Source organism: Cygnus olor, chromosome 1 (genome assembly GCF_009769625.2).
Source record: "Cygnus olor isolate bCygOlo1 chromosome 1, bCygOlo1.pri.v2, whole genome shotgun sequence".
Classification (NCBI taxonomy): Eukaryota; Metazoa; Chordata; class Aves; order Anseriformes; family Anatidae; genus Cygnus; species Cygnus olor.
Genome location: NC_049169.1, coordinates 100060075 through 100080802, shown reverse-complemented (window position 1 = coordinate 100080802; position 20728 = coordinate 100060075). Strand labels below are relative to the sequence as shown.

Here is a 20728-nt window from a genome sequence, read left to right as displayed (position 1 = left end):
TCACACAACCTGATTTCCTAGCACCTTGTGGTGGTTTTACCCTTCTGAGCAGTTGAACTTCAATACCTCTGCTTTCTCACTCTCCTTCCTCAAAGGAAAAGGGGAGAAAATACAATGGAAAAGGACTCTAGGGTTGAGATTAGGACAGGGAGATCACCCACCAATTATTGTCATGGACAAAACAGACTCAGCATAGGGAGATTAATGTAGTTCGTTGCCTATCACTAGCAGACTAGAACAGCGAGAAACTAAAAGCGAACTAAAAACACCTTCCCGCCATCCACCCTCTTCTGCCTCCTCCCCTGAGCGGCACAGAGGAACAGGGGAATGGGGGCTGTGGTCAGTCTATAGCACTTCATCTCCACCGCTCCCTCACGGTCACTCTCTTCCCCTGCTCCACGTGGGGTTCCTCCCACGGGATGCCGTCCTTCCCAAACTGATCCTGCGTGGGCTGCCCACAGGCAGCAGCTCTTCAAGAACTGCTCCCACATGGCTCCATACAACGGGATGCATCCCCCAGGTGCAAACTGCTCCAGCACGGGTCCCCCACGGGTGGCAGCTCCCCCCAGACCCCCTGCTCCTGCGTGGGCTCCTCTCCACAGGCTGCAGCTCCGGCCCGGGGCCTGCTCCTGTGGGGGCTCTTCATGGGCCGCAGCCTTCTCCAGGCCACATCTGCCTGCTCCACCAGGGGCTCCTCCATGGGCTGCAGTGTGGAGATATACATACCTGACTTTCCATCAATTCACTGTGAATTCAAGCAACTTAGTTAAAGCTGGCAGCACAATTAGAATTGACAGCTACTCCGAATTTTCCACCTAAATCGTAGAGAGGCTGATGTACTTCATTCGGATGATGCTGATGGGTGTAATAATCTGGAAAAGACAACTTCAGGTGATAAATGGCCACTTTGCTTCTGAACGAAATCAGCAATGTAAAGGTCAATTGTGTATTTGAATTTTTGCATGTGGACTTTACATCATTAGTTGATTGGCCTTTAATTCAAGAACATGTTTTATGAGAGATGACCTAAATCTTTCCAGAATTGTAAAAAATAGTTTGAGTATTTTGAAGTTTCAGGGAAGTATGAATATAAAAAGGAAAATATTTGTTCCAGCTGTCAAATCCTCAACTTGAAAGGAGTGCCTGTTGTAAGATATCATAAATGGAGTCATAAAAGGCATTAAAGTTGACGATGTGTTTTGGTTCATGAGTTACATTAGTTACATATATGTGTGTGTGTGTATTAGTTGGGCTAGTTTTACTTGCTGGTCTTCTGTTGTCTTTGTACGTACTGGAATTGTGTAAGCTTGAGAAATTTAGTCTTTAGTTTAATAATCACTAGAGTTCTAGGAAGTCATTTTGCTTTGTTTTATTTTGTGGGTAGCATTTAAGTTCATTTTCTATTAAGTGATTGTGTTTTCAGATTTCTGTAGCTTCCAATTTTCAACTCTTCCAACTGGAATATTCTATCTGCCTCAAGCCTCAAACTGTCTTTTTCCTCCCTCCCTCCCTCCTTCTTTCCTTCCCTCGCTCCCTCCTCCCTCCCTCCTTCCTTCCCTCCCTCCCTCCTTCCTTCCCTCCTCCCTTGCTCCCTTCCTCCCTTCCCTCCTTCCTTCCTTCCCTCCTTCCTTCCTTCCTTTTTAAGGGCTTTGATAAAAATGCTTCAACCATTCCTATGTGAGGTTAGAGATGCAATATCGTTATGACCTGATTAAACTTTGTTTCTTCTAAGCATACAGTTAAGAATCTCAAGAATCATCATGTTTTGGATATTAAATACTGTGGGAGTTATTTATTTTAGCACTGCTGGAGGACAAAACCACCCATATTTTTTTCAAGCCTTTGAAAAATATTCATGTTTACTTTCTCCATATGGAATTTTTAGAGTTCAGCTAAGTTCTCTGAAGTTGTATGTGCAAAAGCATTCATCATCATACATCCCTAGGCTGAGAGGAGCTGAGCTAGGCTTTTCTTGTTGCTTGAATCTGTTGTGGCACCAGAACTGAAAGCAATGTCTGCTCAGCTGTCTCCTAATTTCTAAATGCTCGTCTTTTCAACTTTAAATCTACTTTTTTAATGTAGATTTTTATGTGACAATCTGCATGTTTTCAGAAAAATTGTCATGCTGGTAACATGTTCCTTAGTGATGAATGATTCATACCTGACTAAAAATTGCACCTCCACCTCCTTTTATCAGGGCTGCCTCTGCTGTAGTTAATTTACAAGCGTTTGCACTTTTAAGCCATCCACTGTGGCTTACGGCATCCTTAGGTTGAATTTCCACTGTGGATTGCAGCAGCTGCAATTTCTAGGGCTTTGGCTCTCTGGATTAAAGGATTAGAAAGAGAGCTTGCACCTATTTAGAGCAGCTGAGGGGTACTAAGCCCAGCTACATGAGGTGAAGAAAGATTGAACTGAAATTTAATCAGTGCCACTCTGAAGACAAACGGAAAAGCACTTCTTTAAAAGTTTCCTACACAGAGAAAAGGTGCTCCTACAGATTGTGCATTGTGTAAGGCCAATTGGTACCCAGAACAACTGGTGTGAAGATTTCTTAATGAAAGTTTAATACTAGCTGAATCACTCCCTCCTAGTCTTAACTTCCCTGCTCTTGAAATCCTTTCCCGACTTAATACAATAGTGCTTTGTCAAAGATACAGTGTTCATGATCCCGAAGGAAAATCAACATCACCTTTTACTACTTTGTTCTTTTGTTACAAAGTAGTCAGTATTACTACTCTTTTGGTTGAAATTAATCAGTAGTTGTTCAACTTGGTGTTTCTAGTCTATTGGCTATAGAGCATTGTATGCAGATTTAAGTTTTCCTTTTTGCTTTAAAGTCGTAATTAACATTTCAGGTTGTAAGACTTGAGTTTCTTTTATGGATTCCCAAATTTCTAATTCTTTGCTTGTTTTTTCTCTGTCTATACTTAAAAATGCTCAGTCAGTGTTACAGTTGCAAATTCATGAATTAAAAATATTGTTATAGTTGATTGTCTTCTCTGACTGCTTGTGTATATGTACTGGCAGAGGGTTGGGCACATGAAATGCAGTTCTACTCAGCTTTTTATGTCACCTTCTTCACTCTGTGTGAAGTAAATAAAGCGGGAGCTTTATGAATGCAAAGGCAGTGCAGGAGGAGGTGCATTGGGGTCAGGAAGGGAAGGGGTAGGGCTCACTTACAGCCTGCACTGCTTTAACACAAAGCCTTACCCTAGGTGTTGGGACTTCCATATCAGTTCTGCATGATGTTTTGTTTTTAAAACAGTGCTTGGCTTCTTTCTTTATTCCTGTGCATTGCCAGGAAATGACAATGGTACAATTAAGGCACAAAGCAGAGAGGGGTTAGCAAATCATGAACTGTTTTTAATTTGCCTCATTAAGCTGCTGTTAACTGCTTAAAGCCATCTGTTTAAAAATAATTTACACATCTTAAGTTTGCTCTAGAGAGCAGGTAGACCTTCATTAGAGCAGGTTTTCTTATTAATGTTATCTTTAGGAGTCTTTAAGTTGTTGTGGAAAATATCTTACTGCTTACTGAACCAAACTTTCACTGTAAACAAAAGGAGATGAATTGTTCTTAACTTGGAGTCTGCTGTCATAACTGTATTCTTGGGAACCACTGTGGTTCATTTAGAAAATGTCTGGCTCAGAAGGAAGTTATTTACAGCCATTAGGTAGATCTGGGTGTTAGAAAGAAGAATGAGCTGAATAGATGCCTAGTGTCTGTATTATTTACTTTAGACTAAGGCTACCATTCCAAGAATTAATCCAGAAAAGGAATAACAGACAGTGCCTCAGAGGTAACTGAGGAGGGGAGGCCCTGCAGTCTTGGTCCTGGAAAGCTATTTGAGGAGAAACAACTTTATTTGTCTAGCCAGATTTATAAAGAAATAATGTCATTTACAACGAACAAATCATACATGACAGGACGAGGGGGAATGGGCGAAAGTTGCGCCAGGGGAGTTTTAGGTTGGATGTTAGGAAGTACTTCTTTACCGAAAGGGTTATTAAGCATTGGAACGGGCTGCCCAGGGAGGTGGTGGAGTCACCATCCCTGGAGGTCTTTAAAAGACGTTTAGATGTAGAGCTTAGCGATATGGTTTAGTGGAGTGCTTAGTGTTAGGTCGGAGGTTGGACTCGATGATCTTGAGGTCTCTTCCAACCTAGAAATCTGTGTCTGTGTCTGTGTCTATACAAGAGCCACTGACTCTCCCTCCTATCCCAAGCTCAGATTGATTGTCATTTCAGAAGGATACCATGCACTGTCTTTTCCGACCTGCCATGTGTTTCTGTGGTTTGCTGTGAAATGATTGTCCTTGTTCTCTTCAGAGGAGGGTGCTTCAGCAGTGAGCTAATTGACTGCTGATCTGAATAAAATCATTTGGAGTGAAACTTGCCTTAGAAGTACCAGATGATGTGAGAATTTAAAGGTCTTCCACTCAATCTGTAGGAAAGAGGTGAATGTGATTTTTGGATTATTAGCTGAGACACAAATAATACTTGATTAAATATATGTCTTTTATAGGTAAATGCAAAGCTCATTAAAATACTGCTATGAAATTGAGTGTGTTTTTTTTTTTTTTCAATTGCATGCTGTTTATTAAGAAGGAAAATGCCAATATTTTTCAGGATGTAAATCTTTTGAAATGGGCAAAAATGTTGCTATGCCCTGTAAATATTTTTGTACTTCTATTAAGATTTTATTTAGCTTTAACTGGCAAGGAGGAAGCCTGCAAACAGACTGACTGTGCAGGTTTGCACATACTTGCAGGTGTATAATAAACAAGGAAAAATGCAGTGCTTTTTGTAATTGCTTTTGGTTGCAATTGTTGAAGGTATTCTTTGCAACTGCAGTTACTATGCCTTTTAATTTAAAATAAGACTTTCCAAGGAATCCTTGACTGAAATCCTTTCATGTTTGAAAAAAGTCACCAAGGCCTACTCTTAATAAAGTACAATAAAATAAAAAGAAATGAAAAGGAGGGGAGCAGAGGAAGGAATGAAAAAATACCTTAATTTGTCTTCCATTGGAAGGAAGTAATGTTCTAAAAATATGTAGTTGTCATTGAATAGAATATGTGGCTTCTGCCGTACTGGATATGCCCTCATACTTCTGTTCTCTTTGCTATATTTGTCTTTATCTGCAAAGAATTTTCCTTCAGGATTTCACTGTGAAATAGTTTTTCACAGTAAAAACCTTTAAATGCTATGCAACTGATTAAATAATGCTTATAGATCTAATTAGTGAAAAATCAATTTCCAAATTTGCAAAATACTTATAAACATTTTAAACATAATACCTTCACAACTGTCTAAAGAGTAGCTAGTGCCAGGACCCTATTACAAACTATTATTCAAATCATGAACTGTCCTTTTTCATTCTCTGGATTGACATGCAAGGTTGGGGTTGATTTAAAAAAAAACAAAACAAACAAGCAACAACAAAAAACACTTCAAAATATTCTATGCATAAGACATTTTTGAGTAAAACATTTTGAGCTGAGCTGAATTAAATCTCTGAATCCATCTGACCTGTTTCTCAAACAGCAGGAGAATATGATAACCAGCATAGACCTTATGATGATAAGTTTGGGTAGGGAGCTGTGGTTATAGGAGAGGAAGGTGTGTGATGACCCAAATCTACAATTTTCACCATTTATGGATTCATTAAGGGATTTTGAAAAATACTTTTTGGCATTTCCATGCTAAGTAAGAGCAAGTTGTTGAAGTCCCAACAAAAAGTTGTTTGATTTTCAACCATTTCTAGTTAGAGTCCTTACACAAACTGCAGTGAATTCTGCTTAAGCAACATCCTCTGACCCTAGAAGACAACCTGAGGAAGATATTGCCAGAGCTGCAGGTAATGCAGCAGTAGATGTTGGAAATCTTGCTGTGCTTAAACCTTAGCTCAGCTGCTGTGGTTGCTTCCATTTTAGTCCCAACCTTTTTCTGCTGTTTTTTGCAGATGGGAGAGGTCAGGTAAATATCAACAGCTGTATCTGCATACAGCAAGTTTCCCTGAAATACTGCTTCCCTCCTGTGTGAAAGGTTTCCTGTGCTTTCCTCCTGCCCGTGATGTCTTGTCATGTGTGACCACCGAATATATTTCATTTCACCATTTCGTGCTGCTGAAGAAATGGCACAGAATCAGTTTGCCCCTTCTGACAGGTCTTTCCTGTGGTCCATCTGTGAAGGGCATCAGCTGGGGAGTGGCAGCACAGTGTTTAATGAATGAGGAGCCTTGAAAACTGCTCATATATCAGAGTTGGTGTGAGGTATGCAAAATGGCAATAAACAAAACAATACTGCAGAGAGCTGTGAGGCCCTCAGAACCTCTTAGCCTTACCATGTTTGCATCCCACTGGTTGAGTGGGAGGAAAATCTGCATCTGAGAGTCTTGCACAGCTCTGTTCTCTGAACACATGAAGAAGGTGCAAAAAAGGCTGCCTTGGAGGTGGCTCTATGCTGTGTCCTGATGTGACTTGCTTCCGTATTCCTTGTACTTTCATCTGAGACAAGAAGGAATGTGGAGGAGGAGGAGAGCTGCTGACAGGACACAAAGACAGTTCTCAAATGACTGTCTGAAGAAGCAGAGGTGAAACAGGGAGTGCTTCTGATAATTGACTTTGGAAATCCACCTGTACATGGATTTCTTATTTTAAGAAATAAATCTTTCCCACTCATCTCCCTGCTCTTGCATGCCCTGAACCCAGCTGGAGCTTCTACAAGAGGAACGCTGCTCAGAGACATTCAGCAGCCCTGTCCTGGCTGGGGACTGAGTGCATCTATGAAGGAAACCTGGTGGAGTAGCAATGCTGGCAGCAATCTCTAAAGTGACGGAACTCAACTGAAGAGGAGGCAGCGGCTTAACAGAAGTCGTTTTAAGCTATATTTCTTGTGAAGACAGTCCTTGAGTAGTGCTGACGTGAGCTGTAACTTTGAAGTCTTGGGATGATTTATTTTTTTCTGAAAACCGCAGACCCTTAGTTCTCATGTCGATGTAAGAATATAATTGTTCTTTGAAGATGTAATTTCTGGTCTTTGCATTTGTGGAAGAAAATGGCCTGAATGCCCTCTTACAGCTTAGAACTAGATAGCATATGAAAGTTCACTGCCTGTAGTTAAATCACTGGATAGCTGGATGTGAAAAGGCTCTCAGAGATACTGAGATGTAAGAAAAGGGTATGAAATTATTTCCACCAAACTCAGAACCTTAAGACAAATGGGGAAGCTAAAGGCTTTCCATTTGTTTCTACATATGCCCTTCTAGGGCATGACAGGGCTTTACAAGAAGGACCAGAAGGAGAGTTCTACCTTTTGTTCTACACCTTTGTCCCAGACAGGCTGCAAGTAATACCACCTTTCTGAGGAACATTAAAAAAGGAAATATTGTTTGGTTCTTTCTTTCTTTCACCCAGTAAAAGGGAAGTTGTGTGACTATATCACAACTGTGCTTAGGGCACTGAATTTCTGTAATTGTGACCATATTGTTCTTAAACATTTCCTTACCCTGTATTGAGCAGACTGACTGCTCTGGTGCCAGCTTTATGGGGGTTGTAATACTGAGAATAAAGAAGTTATGCACTTTTCTGGTTGGAACTGTGTATTAAATCTTGGAGGTCATATTACTTTTTGAATGAAGGGTGTACTGAGGGAGTGCTTGTCATGTCTGGAACAGGAGGTCTAAAACTGAGTCAGGTCATCAGTAGGCTGTGTGTGATGATATCTGATAGTCACCCAGACAGCAAACATAGGTGCTTCTTATGTCTGTCAGCACAGAATAGTGATGACAGTACTTGTGAAAGGCTACCTCTGCAAGACAAAGAAAAGATGGCAAAAAGGAAATCTGTGCATTAGGAGGTCTGGGTTATGTGATGCTGGACTGTAGTAGTCAAGCAGTCTGGCTACGGCACACGATGTGGCTGCTCAGGCATGGTGGAACAGAGCAGGGCTTGTGTTGTATACTATTTACTTCCCTTTCAACTGGAGGAATTTAAAGAAGAACATTTACTCTTGAGAAATTCATTAGTATGTTAAGTAAATGTCCTGTTGGAAATAATAATCTCCTGGAAAAATTAGATTCCTTATAGTTGATGATGGTTTATAGCCAGCCACATGACCTAGTTGCATCCTGGATACTGAGCTTTTATGGTTTTTTGTACATATGCATGTATACACACACAACCCTAGTAGCAAAACAATTATGTTCTGTGGAATTAAGTAAAAACTTCAGTTAAATTAAATTTGTGATATGAGGGATAGCCTGTGTAGAAAGGCAAGTAGTGAGCACGGAAAATTGCATTGTCTGCAGTGGCTATCCATGTCTGTGAAATGAGTTCAGAGGGGATACAGTACAGCTTTGTCCTACTAAACAGGCTTAAAATACTTATAATTCAAAATGGTATAACTTAAAAATGTAAGTTTATATTTTAAATTATATTTAAGGTGCTATTATGTAACTTCAATTTTTCTTTTGCCTCTTTCCTTCCTGCAGATCATACATCCGTGGGCGGGCTGGGAGACAGTTTTTATGAATATTTATTGAAAGCCTGGCTTATGTCAGACAAGATGGACACAGAAGCAAGGAAAATGTACGACGATGCAATTGAGGTGATTATAATTCATTGAGTTTTCTTGTACAGTGGAATTTAAGCATATTTGATAATTGAAAAAAATCAGCAACACTTAGGACTTGTTTTGATTATGTAAGTTTTAAGAAATCAAGTGATGAATAAGACTAGCTTTCATTTTAAGTAGTATAAAAAGTATTATTGTGAAATATATCTGATGCAGATTATTGCACTAAAAATATCATATCATCCAAAATGTTGTAAAGTAAAACTCCAAAGCATATTTTATTAGAAATAGCTCTAACAACTCTAAGATATGCAGAATGGCCAAATGATTTTTATCCAGTGTTCAGAAACATTTGAGGAGTTGAAGTCCTGAATTGTTTTAATCTTCAAATTATTTTCTCAAGTGTTTAATGCTATATTCAATATTCATCTTGTAAAATGTAATTCATACCCATTCCTTGTTCTGTAGGTCTTTTGTAATATGATCTTGCTTCCTCTCACAATTCAAGTAGTGTCTGCCCAAGCAGACCAGTAAAGGCAGTCCAGTGGGATTTTTCAGGGGCCTTTTTGTGGTGACTCTAAGCTTTATGTCACCCAACTGTTATTTCTGAGTTTTCCCATACACAGCCATCTTTCATCAGACTCAGTTGTACCCATATATACCCATGTGCCTAATCTACAGTTAAGAAGAATAATCAAGCTAGCTTTAGTCTAGTTAGCTATGATGCCAAGAGCAGCAGGGATTGTGTGATCTTGTCCGCATGCAAATTCATATTTGGTGTCAAACTTGTTCTGTGCTTTGTGCATGCCATGTTTTTTTCAACACAAGCTTTCAAAGCTTAGTTTTAGTGCAGGCAGTCTCCTGAACCAAAATCCTTGTTCTTGGAGTTCTGGAAATTCACATTTAAAAAATTTATATAATAAAATTCCAGTTCAAAATGTTTTGAAACTGTAATGTGTCTTATTTCTGACCTGAATTTGGCCAAACTTTGGCTTTCAGATACTTGATTTTTTTCCCCTTGTTTTAAAGGGCTATCAGCTATAATGTAGCTGGTTACTGACAAAGGTATGATGGGCATGCACTTCCAAAACAGATATATGATTTCCTTTAATCTCACAACATGAGCAGGCTTTGAATTATTTTCTCAAGCTCCTTCCTAAGTATTTTCCAGTGTTATAAGTGTGTGGAGGCAAGAATTGGATATTTAGTTTCTGTAATGGTTCTGCTAATGTGTCATCACCTGATTTCTTCTCAGCTTCTTGTCTTTGCCCAGCCAAAAGCTGTGTTTGCACTCTTAACCTTTGTATGACACTGTCATCCATTTCCCAGTTGGTTTTACTCTGAAGTTGGTTATAGTATTTTTGATTTATTGCTTTCCTACTATTGTGATTTACATTCCCAATTCCTCGATGTGCAACCTTATACTTATCTCTGCTAAAACATGATTGTTCAGGTGAAACCCATTTTATCACTTGCTCTGAATGAATTTACAGGGCTGACTTTTCCTTTATCACTATCTATAGCTCCATCAATTTTTGCGTCTTCTGCAAATTTTTTTAGCATTTCTTCTCTTGCAGATTATTGGTAGATATGCTGCCTACCATTGATTAAAATATCCTTGCAAAATATTGATGGGATGAAGATTATTCACAATTTTTTATGTTGATCTGTTCTAGAAGACCAGTTCTTAATCTGTTTCATATGTGCTGCCTTGATTTTGTTTAGGACTAATATTTTGTACAATACCAAGGATTATACTAATACTCCTAATGATATCAGCATGCAATTGTCAATCAAACGCTTATTTTTTTCAAGCTACATAACTGATTTTACATGGTTCTTTCATTAATCTTTTCCAATACTGTTACAGCATCAGCTATTTCCCAGTCCTTTCAAACTTCGTTAGCTTTCCAGTGTTTGCTTAAGTCAACAGTCAACTTGCTTAAGTTCAAAGCAGTAGCTGAATTCTTTCAGTAGTCTTAGATGCAGTGTGTTGGGTCCTGTGGGGTTAAAAATGGTTTTTTAGCGGTTGACATGTGGTTACTCTTGAAATATTTTATTCTGACTCGAAGTTATTATGGTGGGCACTTGAAAATTAGAGAATATAAACTTTGATTCTCTGCACTGTAAGCCCAATCTAACAAATGTTTTGCATGGGCAAATCTCCATCTCTGGAGATACAGCAAAGCAAATTTGGTACTGGAGAAAAGGATGGTGTGGACAGGAGGGAGAAGGAGCTGAGCTGCTTCTGCTTCTCATGTGATATGACCTGTAGTGCATCAGAATGTTTCCTTTTTGGCTTCCTCTCAGACAACAACACCCACGTGCATTTGAGTTTTCGTGAAACATACTGATTTACACATTTTGGAACGTCCTTCTGGATCAGGGTTTGTGTTTATCCAAAGTCCTACTTGACACTGAAAGATATGTGCAAAGAATCAGAGTAGGATTTGTTTTACGTAATTGCATATTGAATTTTAAATGAAAATCTCAAAATATTTTCAGAGCCCATTCCCTTACTGTTCTTTGGTTGTTACCCATATCACAGGTCTTCCTTCAGAGCTGACAATTTTAATTTGTTTTTCAAAATGTTGAGCAAAATCTTATTGTCATTTATGCAAGCAGAAGGGTAAGAGTGTAAAATAGATTCTTCCTACTCATAGTACAGAGCTGGAAATGTTCTCAGCACCCACCAGACAAAAAGAAGGTATCTGTCCTGCCACACTTTACTCCCTTAGCTTATGTAAAAGGGAAAGTAGAAGATATACCACCACACCCTCCCTCTCAAGTCTTGCAGTAGACAGTGGCATGCCATTCCTTGGAGATACCAAGAGGAAGAAGGATGACAGCACCTGTTTTTCAGATGTTCTGATTCCCAATCCATGGCATATACAGCCTTAGCTAGGTCACTACATACTTCATAACAAGAGTGTGAACAAATTATGTTATCCACAATATCTGCATGCTCCTGAAAAACATTAGTGGAGTCTGGAGTCTTCTGCTGTAAAGTACAATTCATTTCAATGTCCTACTATGTAGATTCACAGCTGTGATAAGAGCTGAAATATTGAAACTTTTTGAGTTTGTTTTTTTTCTGGTGATAAATGCTGAGGATGGGCTTCTTTGCATTCAACATCATCAGGTGGATCTCCCACCCAGCCTGGTTTAAAGTGCCTTTTTTTCCTTCTCACATTGGCTGGAGGTAGGGAAGTTTCCTTTTGATCTGTTTGCTCTGAGTGCTCTAATCTGTCAGACTTAGAAAATTGATCCATGCTCTTTGTTATTGCACAGCATTAGATAGCCAAAAGAATGATCCAGTAGTGTTCAACTATCACAACATAGCAAATACTACTGCAAGACAGCTCAGAAAATGCAGTTTTTATGTAATCATAGAATCACAGAAAGTATGAACATCAGAGACAACACTGTGTTCATATCTCAGACTCTTGTTTCTGGAATTTAACTAAAGAAACTTCTTCCATCAGTTAATCTCACATCTCTGATGTGAAATAAGTTTTCTTTGGGAGCTTAAGTACACATGTCCACTCTAGTGCATGTATACTCATCATGGTCAAGCTGGATGCCATTGCAGTCCAATACCTATTGGACTGCTCTGTGGCCCCAGCCATCCAACCCAGGGTACAAATGTCAAATTTTTTCCAACCTTCTCAAGCTTTTCCTATCCACCAGGAGCAGTGCTCCCTGCAATGCCCAGGTGTTCTTTGTCAATAACTCTAAACATTAATTGTCCTTTTTATACAGTTAGCAATCAGGAGATTGTTGAATGATGCAGTATTTTAAGAGGATTGCATTTATTTTCTTTTTGAGGATGCTTCCTTTGCTACTCTTTTAAGATGGTACTTAATTATTAACTAGCTAACAGAACTTTATTTTCAGATTTCAAATACTACTTCAAATACTACATTCAAATACTCTATACACGAGACAGTGATGTTCAAGTTCAGAACAGACTCTGTTCAGAAGAGGGGTACATGGCAGCTAGATGATGTTCTTCAGTCAAATTCAGAGAGCAAGTCTGGCTCTGCACAGTAATTGTGTTCCCCTGAAAATGCACCTGCAACCATTTCCTCCTCAACAGTTACAAAATTGCTGAAAGATCAATTCAAAAATTTTTTGGAAAAAAAGTGTTCCTCCAGTAAATAAGTAATCCAAACCCTTTTAAGCCTTCTTGTTACTCATAGCAAAAAGTGGCTACCTCTAAAAAGAACTCCAAGTTTTATGTACCATATAGTCAAAAAAATCCCATCAATTTTGTCCAAGATAACTGAATCAATGGAGCTAATGCTATATTTTAGTATCATCTTCAGTGGCATAATTTTCAGCAGCTCCAATCTTTCCTATAGCAGTGCTTTCAAGACAAATGAGGCTTGTATAGTTAACTACATCAGGCGTCCCAGCAGTAGAAGCCACAGTATTGTAGCAGTCCTCAATACCAATTTGAATGATTGTTATACAACCACTCTGGCAGCTGTCTAAGACTTAGTAGTTTCTGCTCTGTCAGTTATTTCTGCATTCTTTTCACTAGATCCTGCCACAAGCACACTCTTCAGATCTGTCAGTGGTATTAGTGAAGAAGTGAAGCCAATGGGAATGCAGATCAGCGCTTGTCTGTCATTACTTTGAGAATACATGGGCTCAACAGATGATGGTAGTGAACTTTACCATCTAAACGATGTCTCAGTCCTGAGGACAAGTAAGGAGCAGGATCCGACTGATAACAGTAGTCATCTCCCTGCAATGCACTGGATTGGCTTTTACCTAATGCATTCACTTTGACCGTGTGGGGACTACAAGATCTGCACTGGCTGTATGGCTGAGGTGTAGATTCCCATCATTATAATCATTCAGAAAAGTTGCTGCAAGCACTGCAGCATCTCAAGTCAAGAAGATATCAGAAAACAAAGTACACATACAACTATTTCCAATTAGTATTTATATTATCATCTTCCCCAGGCTCCTAATCCTAAGAATTCTGTTTTGTTTGTGTTTTTTTTCTGATAATAATTTCAATAATTCTGTTGTGCTTTTGTGTGTTTTGTTGTTGCTGCTTTTTTAGTTGTTTTTTTTTTCTGTGTTTTGGTTTTGGTTTTTTTCCATTGGGGTACTGTTGAAGAAAAATTTAGAAGACTGTCAGATGCTATTTCAGAATGTGGATGGAGGACTGCTGTCAAATTTTGCTGGGTTCAGTACAGCTGCTTTGACAGCCTTGTAGTACTTCAGCACTGTCTTTTTTTTTTCTTTTTTTTTTTTTTTTAATTTGGAATATCTACTGTCACAGCTATTTCACTGTTTAGTTTTAAATCTGAATGATAAGTTGCAAACTATGTATATGTTACCTTAGTCTGTATGGTAACAACCTGTATGGCTAGCACTGGGTAGATACCAATGATACAACTGTGTGAAGCAGACATGACCTCCGCATCCAAGATAATCACTGCAGTTGTATGCAAGATCCTCTGTGCGGTCTCAGGTCTCAGTATATCACATTTCAGTGCAAAATATAGTTGTGCACCTTTGGGGTATCATTTATTGTAGGCATCAGAAAAGTAGTGGAAAGGAGTAATAGGTCACTTCTGTAGTAGATCTTGGGGATGGGAGGGAGAGTAAAAATGCCTTTTTAATGGCACTTTAATCCTTCAACTCTAATCAGCCTTGGAGTACTCTGACCAGTACTTTCATGCACTTTAAAGGAAGTTGTGAACCCAGCAGATGGTTATGTGTGGAAGTACAAAAGAAATTTCTGGAAAGAAGGTAGGAAAAATGTCTCCATGGTAAAGAAGATAATTATAGTGGACTCAAACTGTCATGTAACTAGAAAGTTGTTACAAGAAAAAAGGTATAATGCTAAAGAGAGTAAGTGTGGGAAAGGAATTCGCAGGTGGCTTTGCGCCGTTTCACACGTCCCTGAATTAGAGATAAAGAGGAAATAAGTGGTAGAAACAAAAACTTGAGCAAGGTTGAGATAAATTAACTTGGCTACAGTGTTAAAGATGAGCTTTGGGCAGTGGCCAATTGCTGGCTGGCTTGAGGCGCGTGTCTGAGGGTCTCTAACCAATTGTATGACAGATTCGGGCGCGTGGACAGCACATGGGGCTACAGGAAAAGTATATGTAGTGGTGAAAAATGGCAATAAAGGTCTCCTGTTCAAGAGCCATCAGGAGTCTGTGTCTTTCATCCCTTCAAGTAAGTACTGCAGTAGATGGTAGAGATTATCACCCTCTTTGAAAGAGGCTTAAGTAAATGCATTTTTCCATGTATTTTGCAAACTTTGGAAAGTTACTGTTCTCCAAACAGTACCAAAAGAGTACCATTTTATAAATCACAAGCAACAATATATATTGGTACAAATGTGCAAAGAAAAAACAGCTGTAACTTCATCTGTTAATAATAGTGCTTTTTGTGAACACCTATTCTAACCCTCACCCATTCTTTACCTGTGTGCAATCAGAAGGCTGCTGTGGAGAAGCTAAAAGGTGGCTGGAGCATTCCTGTCACTTTCTATTAAAGGCTGACTGAGAGTACAAGTGGTTCATTTACGTTTATTGCTGACCAAAAGCATCCAATTTGGATGTGTTTTCTGAGTACACACAGACTGTACAGTAGAACATTTATTTACTTCTCAGAGTTAACAGGTAGACAAACAGCCATGTGAGCCATAAAATGTGATGAATTCTCAGATAAAATTGCAGTGTCATCTGTGTTTTGACTTTCCTGTGGCTGGTCTCAATAGCATCGTTTAGCAGGTAGGGTATTTTTTAATGTTCATTGAAATTGTATTCTTACAGCTGTTTGTTCCTGTAGTGCTCAGAAGTGAGTTTGGCAGAAGAAAAAAATATTTACTTTTTGAAAACAGTATTTTATTCTTTAAAGAAGTGTTAGTATGTAAAATTTGCATTTAAAACAGTATTTGAAAGTTCTCTTAATCTTCTTGTAGGCCATAGAAAAACATCTCATCAGAAAGTCCAATGGAGGACTGACCTTCATTGGGGAGTGGAAGAATGGGCACCTTGAAAGAAAGATGGGCCATTTGACCTGTTTTGCAGGGGGAATGTTTGCCCTTGGAGCAGATGGTTCCCGAGATGACAAAGCTGGACATTACTTGCAGCTTGGAGCTGAAATTGCACATACTTGTCATGAATCATATGACAGAACAAGTAAGATGCATTGCTAATTTAGTTATTTCAGTAGTTGAAATACAGAAATTATTGAAGTTGTTTTTAAGAGTTGTTATGGACCTGTTCCTTGTCTAATATTGTTTTTAATACCAGTGTAATTTTCTTAACATCCGTGTGTTTACTCTGATCTCCACCGTGGTAAGTAAATGCAAAAAACAGACTTTTTATAGTTCCCTCCTGCATGTTTATCCATATCTTTGCATCAGTTGGCAAAGATATGTTATGTGGGTGCAGGGAGGAAAGAGTATGTGTGAACTCTTGTCCTCCCAGATATGTAGGGCAGTTTCTCATTTCATACATACCATTTTTACGGTTATGTAGGATAAGAAATTTGTAAGTGCTGTTTTTTTGGTTTTAGTAGTAGTAGATTATGGGTAAGTACAATTAAACGTGAGAGGATGGAGATTACTAAATTGGGAGGTGGCCAAAGCCTAATGAGGAGGCAGTGTTACCATTGGGCTGGATATTTCTCAATTTAGTCTTTTGGACCAGGTTTTCTTTTGTCTTAAATAGTGACCTTGATGCATAAAGTTGGATTGTGCTGATTGTGCTTACTGTGGCCAAAAAGTCAAAAGAAACGGTTAAAACAGAAGAGTCTCAGAGTAAGGAACAGGAAGACCTTGGAGGACTGGACTGTCAGAAAGAAAAAGTTACTACAAAAAAGGCAGGAGCTTGTTCTGTAAACTGGAAGTTGAAAAATGCCAGTGCAGCCCTAGTCTGTATCAGGTAAAGAATTTTCAAGAGAGATAAGTGAATATTAACACTGCCTTAGAAGACATGTATAATTTGTCATCCAGAATACTCTGTACAAATCTGAATTTTGAAGCAGAAAGAATGCAGAGAATGACCAACAGAATAATGAGAGTGACAGAGCTTTTATTTTACAGTAGGAAAATAAGAGATGTTGGCCTGCCTATATGAGAAAAATAATGACCAAGAAGGAAATACATTTGTTGTCATATTAAGGGATAAACACTGAAAAGAAATAGAGCTATTTTAAGACACAAGCAACACAGTTATACCAAGAGCAAGAACTGTATGCTCGCCATGGATGAATGTAGGCTAGAAATTGTAAATGGCCTTGTGGGTCCATCACAGAAGCTTCTGAAATACCTTGCTAGTAGAAGTAAAGGGGAACTAAAACTCCAAGCAGTTTTAAGATGTGAATTCATGTATTTATTCACAAGGATTACATAGTGTCATTGTATCATCACTTGTAATTTTAAAAAATTCAATTTGGTGGTTAGGAGAGAGACTTTCATCGGTGTAGTAATAGCATAAAGAAAAAGAAAAAAAAATAAGCCTACAGCCTATTGCACCTACGTGTCTTGCTGGGTCAAACAAAGTTTCAGTCTCAGCCCGCAGGGTTCCATCTCTGCCTTATTACATAACACTGTTAGTTGGGAATTGCATAGTTTTTTCATAGGAGCAGATGTGGAGGAAGGATGAGACCCAATTTTGGACTTAAAAGGACTATTTACACTCATACATGTGCTCAGTTCTGGTTGGTGATAGAGAACATCTTACCTATACAGAGAAGAGGACTTCTGTCTCTTGATTTCAAGGATGCCTTATTCCACATCTCAGTCAAAACAGATAACAGGAGATAGTTATGTTTTGTGGTAGACATAGACCAATTCCAGTTCAAAAGTCAGTTTCTTGACCTCTGTACAGATCTGAGTTTTTTCACATGGAACCTGGCCACCATAGTAAACCAACTCAGGTAAAAGTGTTTTCTTTTATTACCCTTGGGGACTGATTATTCAAAAACAGGTTAATCATTTCCTTCAAGTTAGCTTTGGGCAGTTAAACTATGTTGATACCCTGCTATTTTTTGGGACCAAATCTGAAGTCACTTGCAGACCTACCCCTAGAGAAAAATTTGCTGTCCTATGCATATTGCTTTCTCAAGTTGAGTCCAAGTCTCCTTGTCCAAATACAAGGTGGTCTGTCTACACGACAGCCTTCTCCTACATGGCTTGTTACAAGTTTTTCCTTAATCCTTCTAGATGTTACTACAACCTTTGTATTGTCTTTCCCACCAGATTGCATTCTCTTAGCACTTAAGTTACCCATTTCATCTCTCATGATGCTGTCTGCTCCACAGTGCTGATTAGTACAGAGGAGTTGGAAAGTCCTTGCAACTTTTCCTGTTGTATTTCCGTGGACATCGTTTCCCAATGACAATTAGGATCTCATGTAATCAATGACGGGCTTATGCAGGGACTCGGTCACTCCGAAAATCTGATTTACCTGTCAAGGTTCTGCAGGAATATCTGGGGGAAGACTTAAGACTCCTGAGTTGTAGCCTGGAAAATTGACTGGGGATATCCTGAGAAGCTCAGGCTCTTGCTATGGCTCTGTGAAAATCCCTGTAGATTCTGTTCAAGCTAAGGATCAGTCTAGCAGTCCCTGTGGGATGCCTTTCTAATTCACCAGCTGGAGGAAGCTGATGGTCTTTGGAAGGTACAGCCATGATTCTGTTCTGCCACTGAGTCAGTAATATTTCCCGAGTCCACATACTCTTGTGGTGTGTAATCCACACATGCCTCTGTTTCATACCTACTCTGCTTTTGTTCTGTAGCATAACCTATTGATAGATTATTGCTGCAGTCATCCTAAATCTCCCATCCTTTGACAAGAGTTTTTGCGATTTTTCTGTAGTGAGGTATGCAGTTTGAAGAGAAGATAGTGAGAATTAAAGATGCAACACATGCTTTGATCTGTCTGGGCATGTACTGGCACAGCACAAGGGGTCATAATGCTGTCAGTAGGCTTCGGTAAGGCTAAAATTTTCACTTATTCATGCTGCTAGGTTTGTCAAAGTTTAAGCTTGTGTGTGGACTGCACACCTTGAAGTATTCTGGTTACTGGGGATTAGTTCTGTTTTACATGCTTGCACCATTGAGAGACATGGCAAAGGCATAGAATAACTAGTAACGTGGAAGCCATAAATGATAGTGAAAAAAAGATGTACAGTGAAACAAAAAGAACAGAAATACCATGAGGAAATCAAACTGAATAATTTCCTTTCCTAGGTATTGTAGAGGTTAAATTAATAAGCAAGATCATCTGTATAGGTGGCAGAAAGTGATGATTTACAGCACGCAGTATTTTAGAAAAATATACCATCGCTTATACATAAGAATTTTCTCACCTATTAGCTGATAGTACATAAAGTATTGATCACACAGAGATTATTTTGTGAAGTTTCTTGCACATATTTAAAGTTTCTGACAAGACCTGCTCTCAGAATCTGGGTGTAGCAGTAGGTGTTCTTTTAAGTGTGACAACACCAATGCAGAATAAATCCAATGAATAAGATTTCAGCTGAGACATTGTTAAGATATGACCAGATGCTGTCTCTATCCCAAGACTCACAGAAGGCAGCTAAATGTGGAATAATGATTACTTATTTTGTAAGAAGTGTAAAATAACAATGTACCTTGATGGAATTGTTCAGAAAGTCTCAAACAAAAATATCTTGAAGAACTTCTGTAGTCCCAAAGCTGGGACTGTAGCTCCCATCTCTGGGCCCGGCCATCCAGCCAGTTTTTAACCCAGCAAAGAGTGTGCCAGTCCAAGCCATGGGCTGCCAGCTTCTCCAGAAGACTGTGTCGAAGGCTTTGCTGAAGTCTGGGTAGACTATGTCAACAGCCTTTCCGTCATCCACCAGGCGGGTCACCCGGTCATAGAAGGAGATGAGGTTAGTTAGGCAGGACTTGCCTTTCATGAACCCATGCTGGCTGGTCCTGATCCCCTGGTTGTCTTGCACATGTTGTGTGATTGCACTCAAGATGATCTGTTCCATAATTTTCCCTGGCACTGAGGTCAGGTTGACAGGCGTCACACATCAGGTTGATGGGCGTCACATTAGCAAGTTTCTACTCACCTGGGACCTCTCTGTTTGACCACGACTGCTCATAGATGATAGAAAGCGGCTCAGCAATCGCGTCTGCCAGCTCCCCTCCCTCAGCACCCTTGGGTGGATCCCATCTGGCTCCATGGACTTGTGACAGTCCAGGTTGTAGCTGTGTAATTAAAAATGTGTGGAGCTGCAGCTTCATAGTATGGAAAGTATTTCTAAAGGTACATCCTTTTTAAACAAATAGTCCCACAGATGCTGGCACAGTACTATTACATCTTCCTTTAAGGACAGAAATGGCAAATCTCTTAGTTCAGAGATTAATTTTCAGGTGTGACTAACTTTACGTTGACTTATTTTGAAACCCTTTACTTGAGGATCGCATTATGAAGCACATCAGTTATGGTGGTTTGACAGCACTTCCCTAAACCAAGAGAGTTTGAATAAGATGGCAGTTATATGTGGTGGTGACACCTGTTTTTGTTCTAAGATCTTTTCCAGCTGTGCTGGGTGGGATCAAAGGACATTAAAACCTCTGGTGACCCTTTTTGTTTCTTTTGCTTATGAAGAACAAATGTCAGCCACTTTAATTTTATCCTATAGTTGAATGTATTAATGTGTTTATATTCTTAGTGATTCATTAGTTTTCAGGAGGATTACTCTACTCCTGTCAAGATAGGTATTTTTCTCACAGGAATTGGATAAATTATTCATAAGAAAAATTAAAGGCCTCAACAATAGGAAATATTTATGAGACTGCTTAAAGACAAGCTCGTTTCTGCTTCTCTCACATGCTTGGGATGTAGCAGACTCCTATCCACTCTTCCTGTAAAGATTTATAAGGAATACATTTCTTCCTCTCTTTTTTTTTAAGAAAAAAAAAACTTTTTTTCTTTCCTCTGCAGCATTAAAGCTGGGTCCAGAAGCATTCAAATTTGACGGTGGTGTAGAGGCAGTGGCAGTGCGGCAGAACGAGAAGTACTACATCCTAAGACCAGAGGTGATTGAGACCTACTGGTATATGTGGAGATTCACCCACGATCCCAAGTACAGGCAGTGGGGCTGGGAGGCGACACAGGTAACTGTA

At 39.2% G+C, this 20728-nt stretch overlaps 1 protein-coding gene across 1 annotated transcript in view; it reads left to right on the top strand.

Moving 5' to 3' along the window:
- The window catches only part of MAN1A2 (mannosidase alpha class 1A member 2), a 110684-nt gene that overhangs the window by 74469 nt on the left and 15487 nt on the right, over nt 1–20728 (top strand). Inside the window, exons 8-10 of the mRNA XM_040572601.1 lie at nt 8498–8613; nt 15536–15755; nt 20547–20719. Of these exons, the coding sequence (XP_040428535.1) occupies nt 8498–8613; nt 15536–15755; nt 20547–20719 (509 nt within the window). The remainder of the gene's footprint in view (nt 1–8497; nt 8614–15535; nt 15756–20546; nt 20720–20728) is intronic.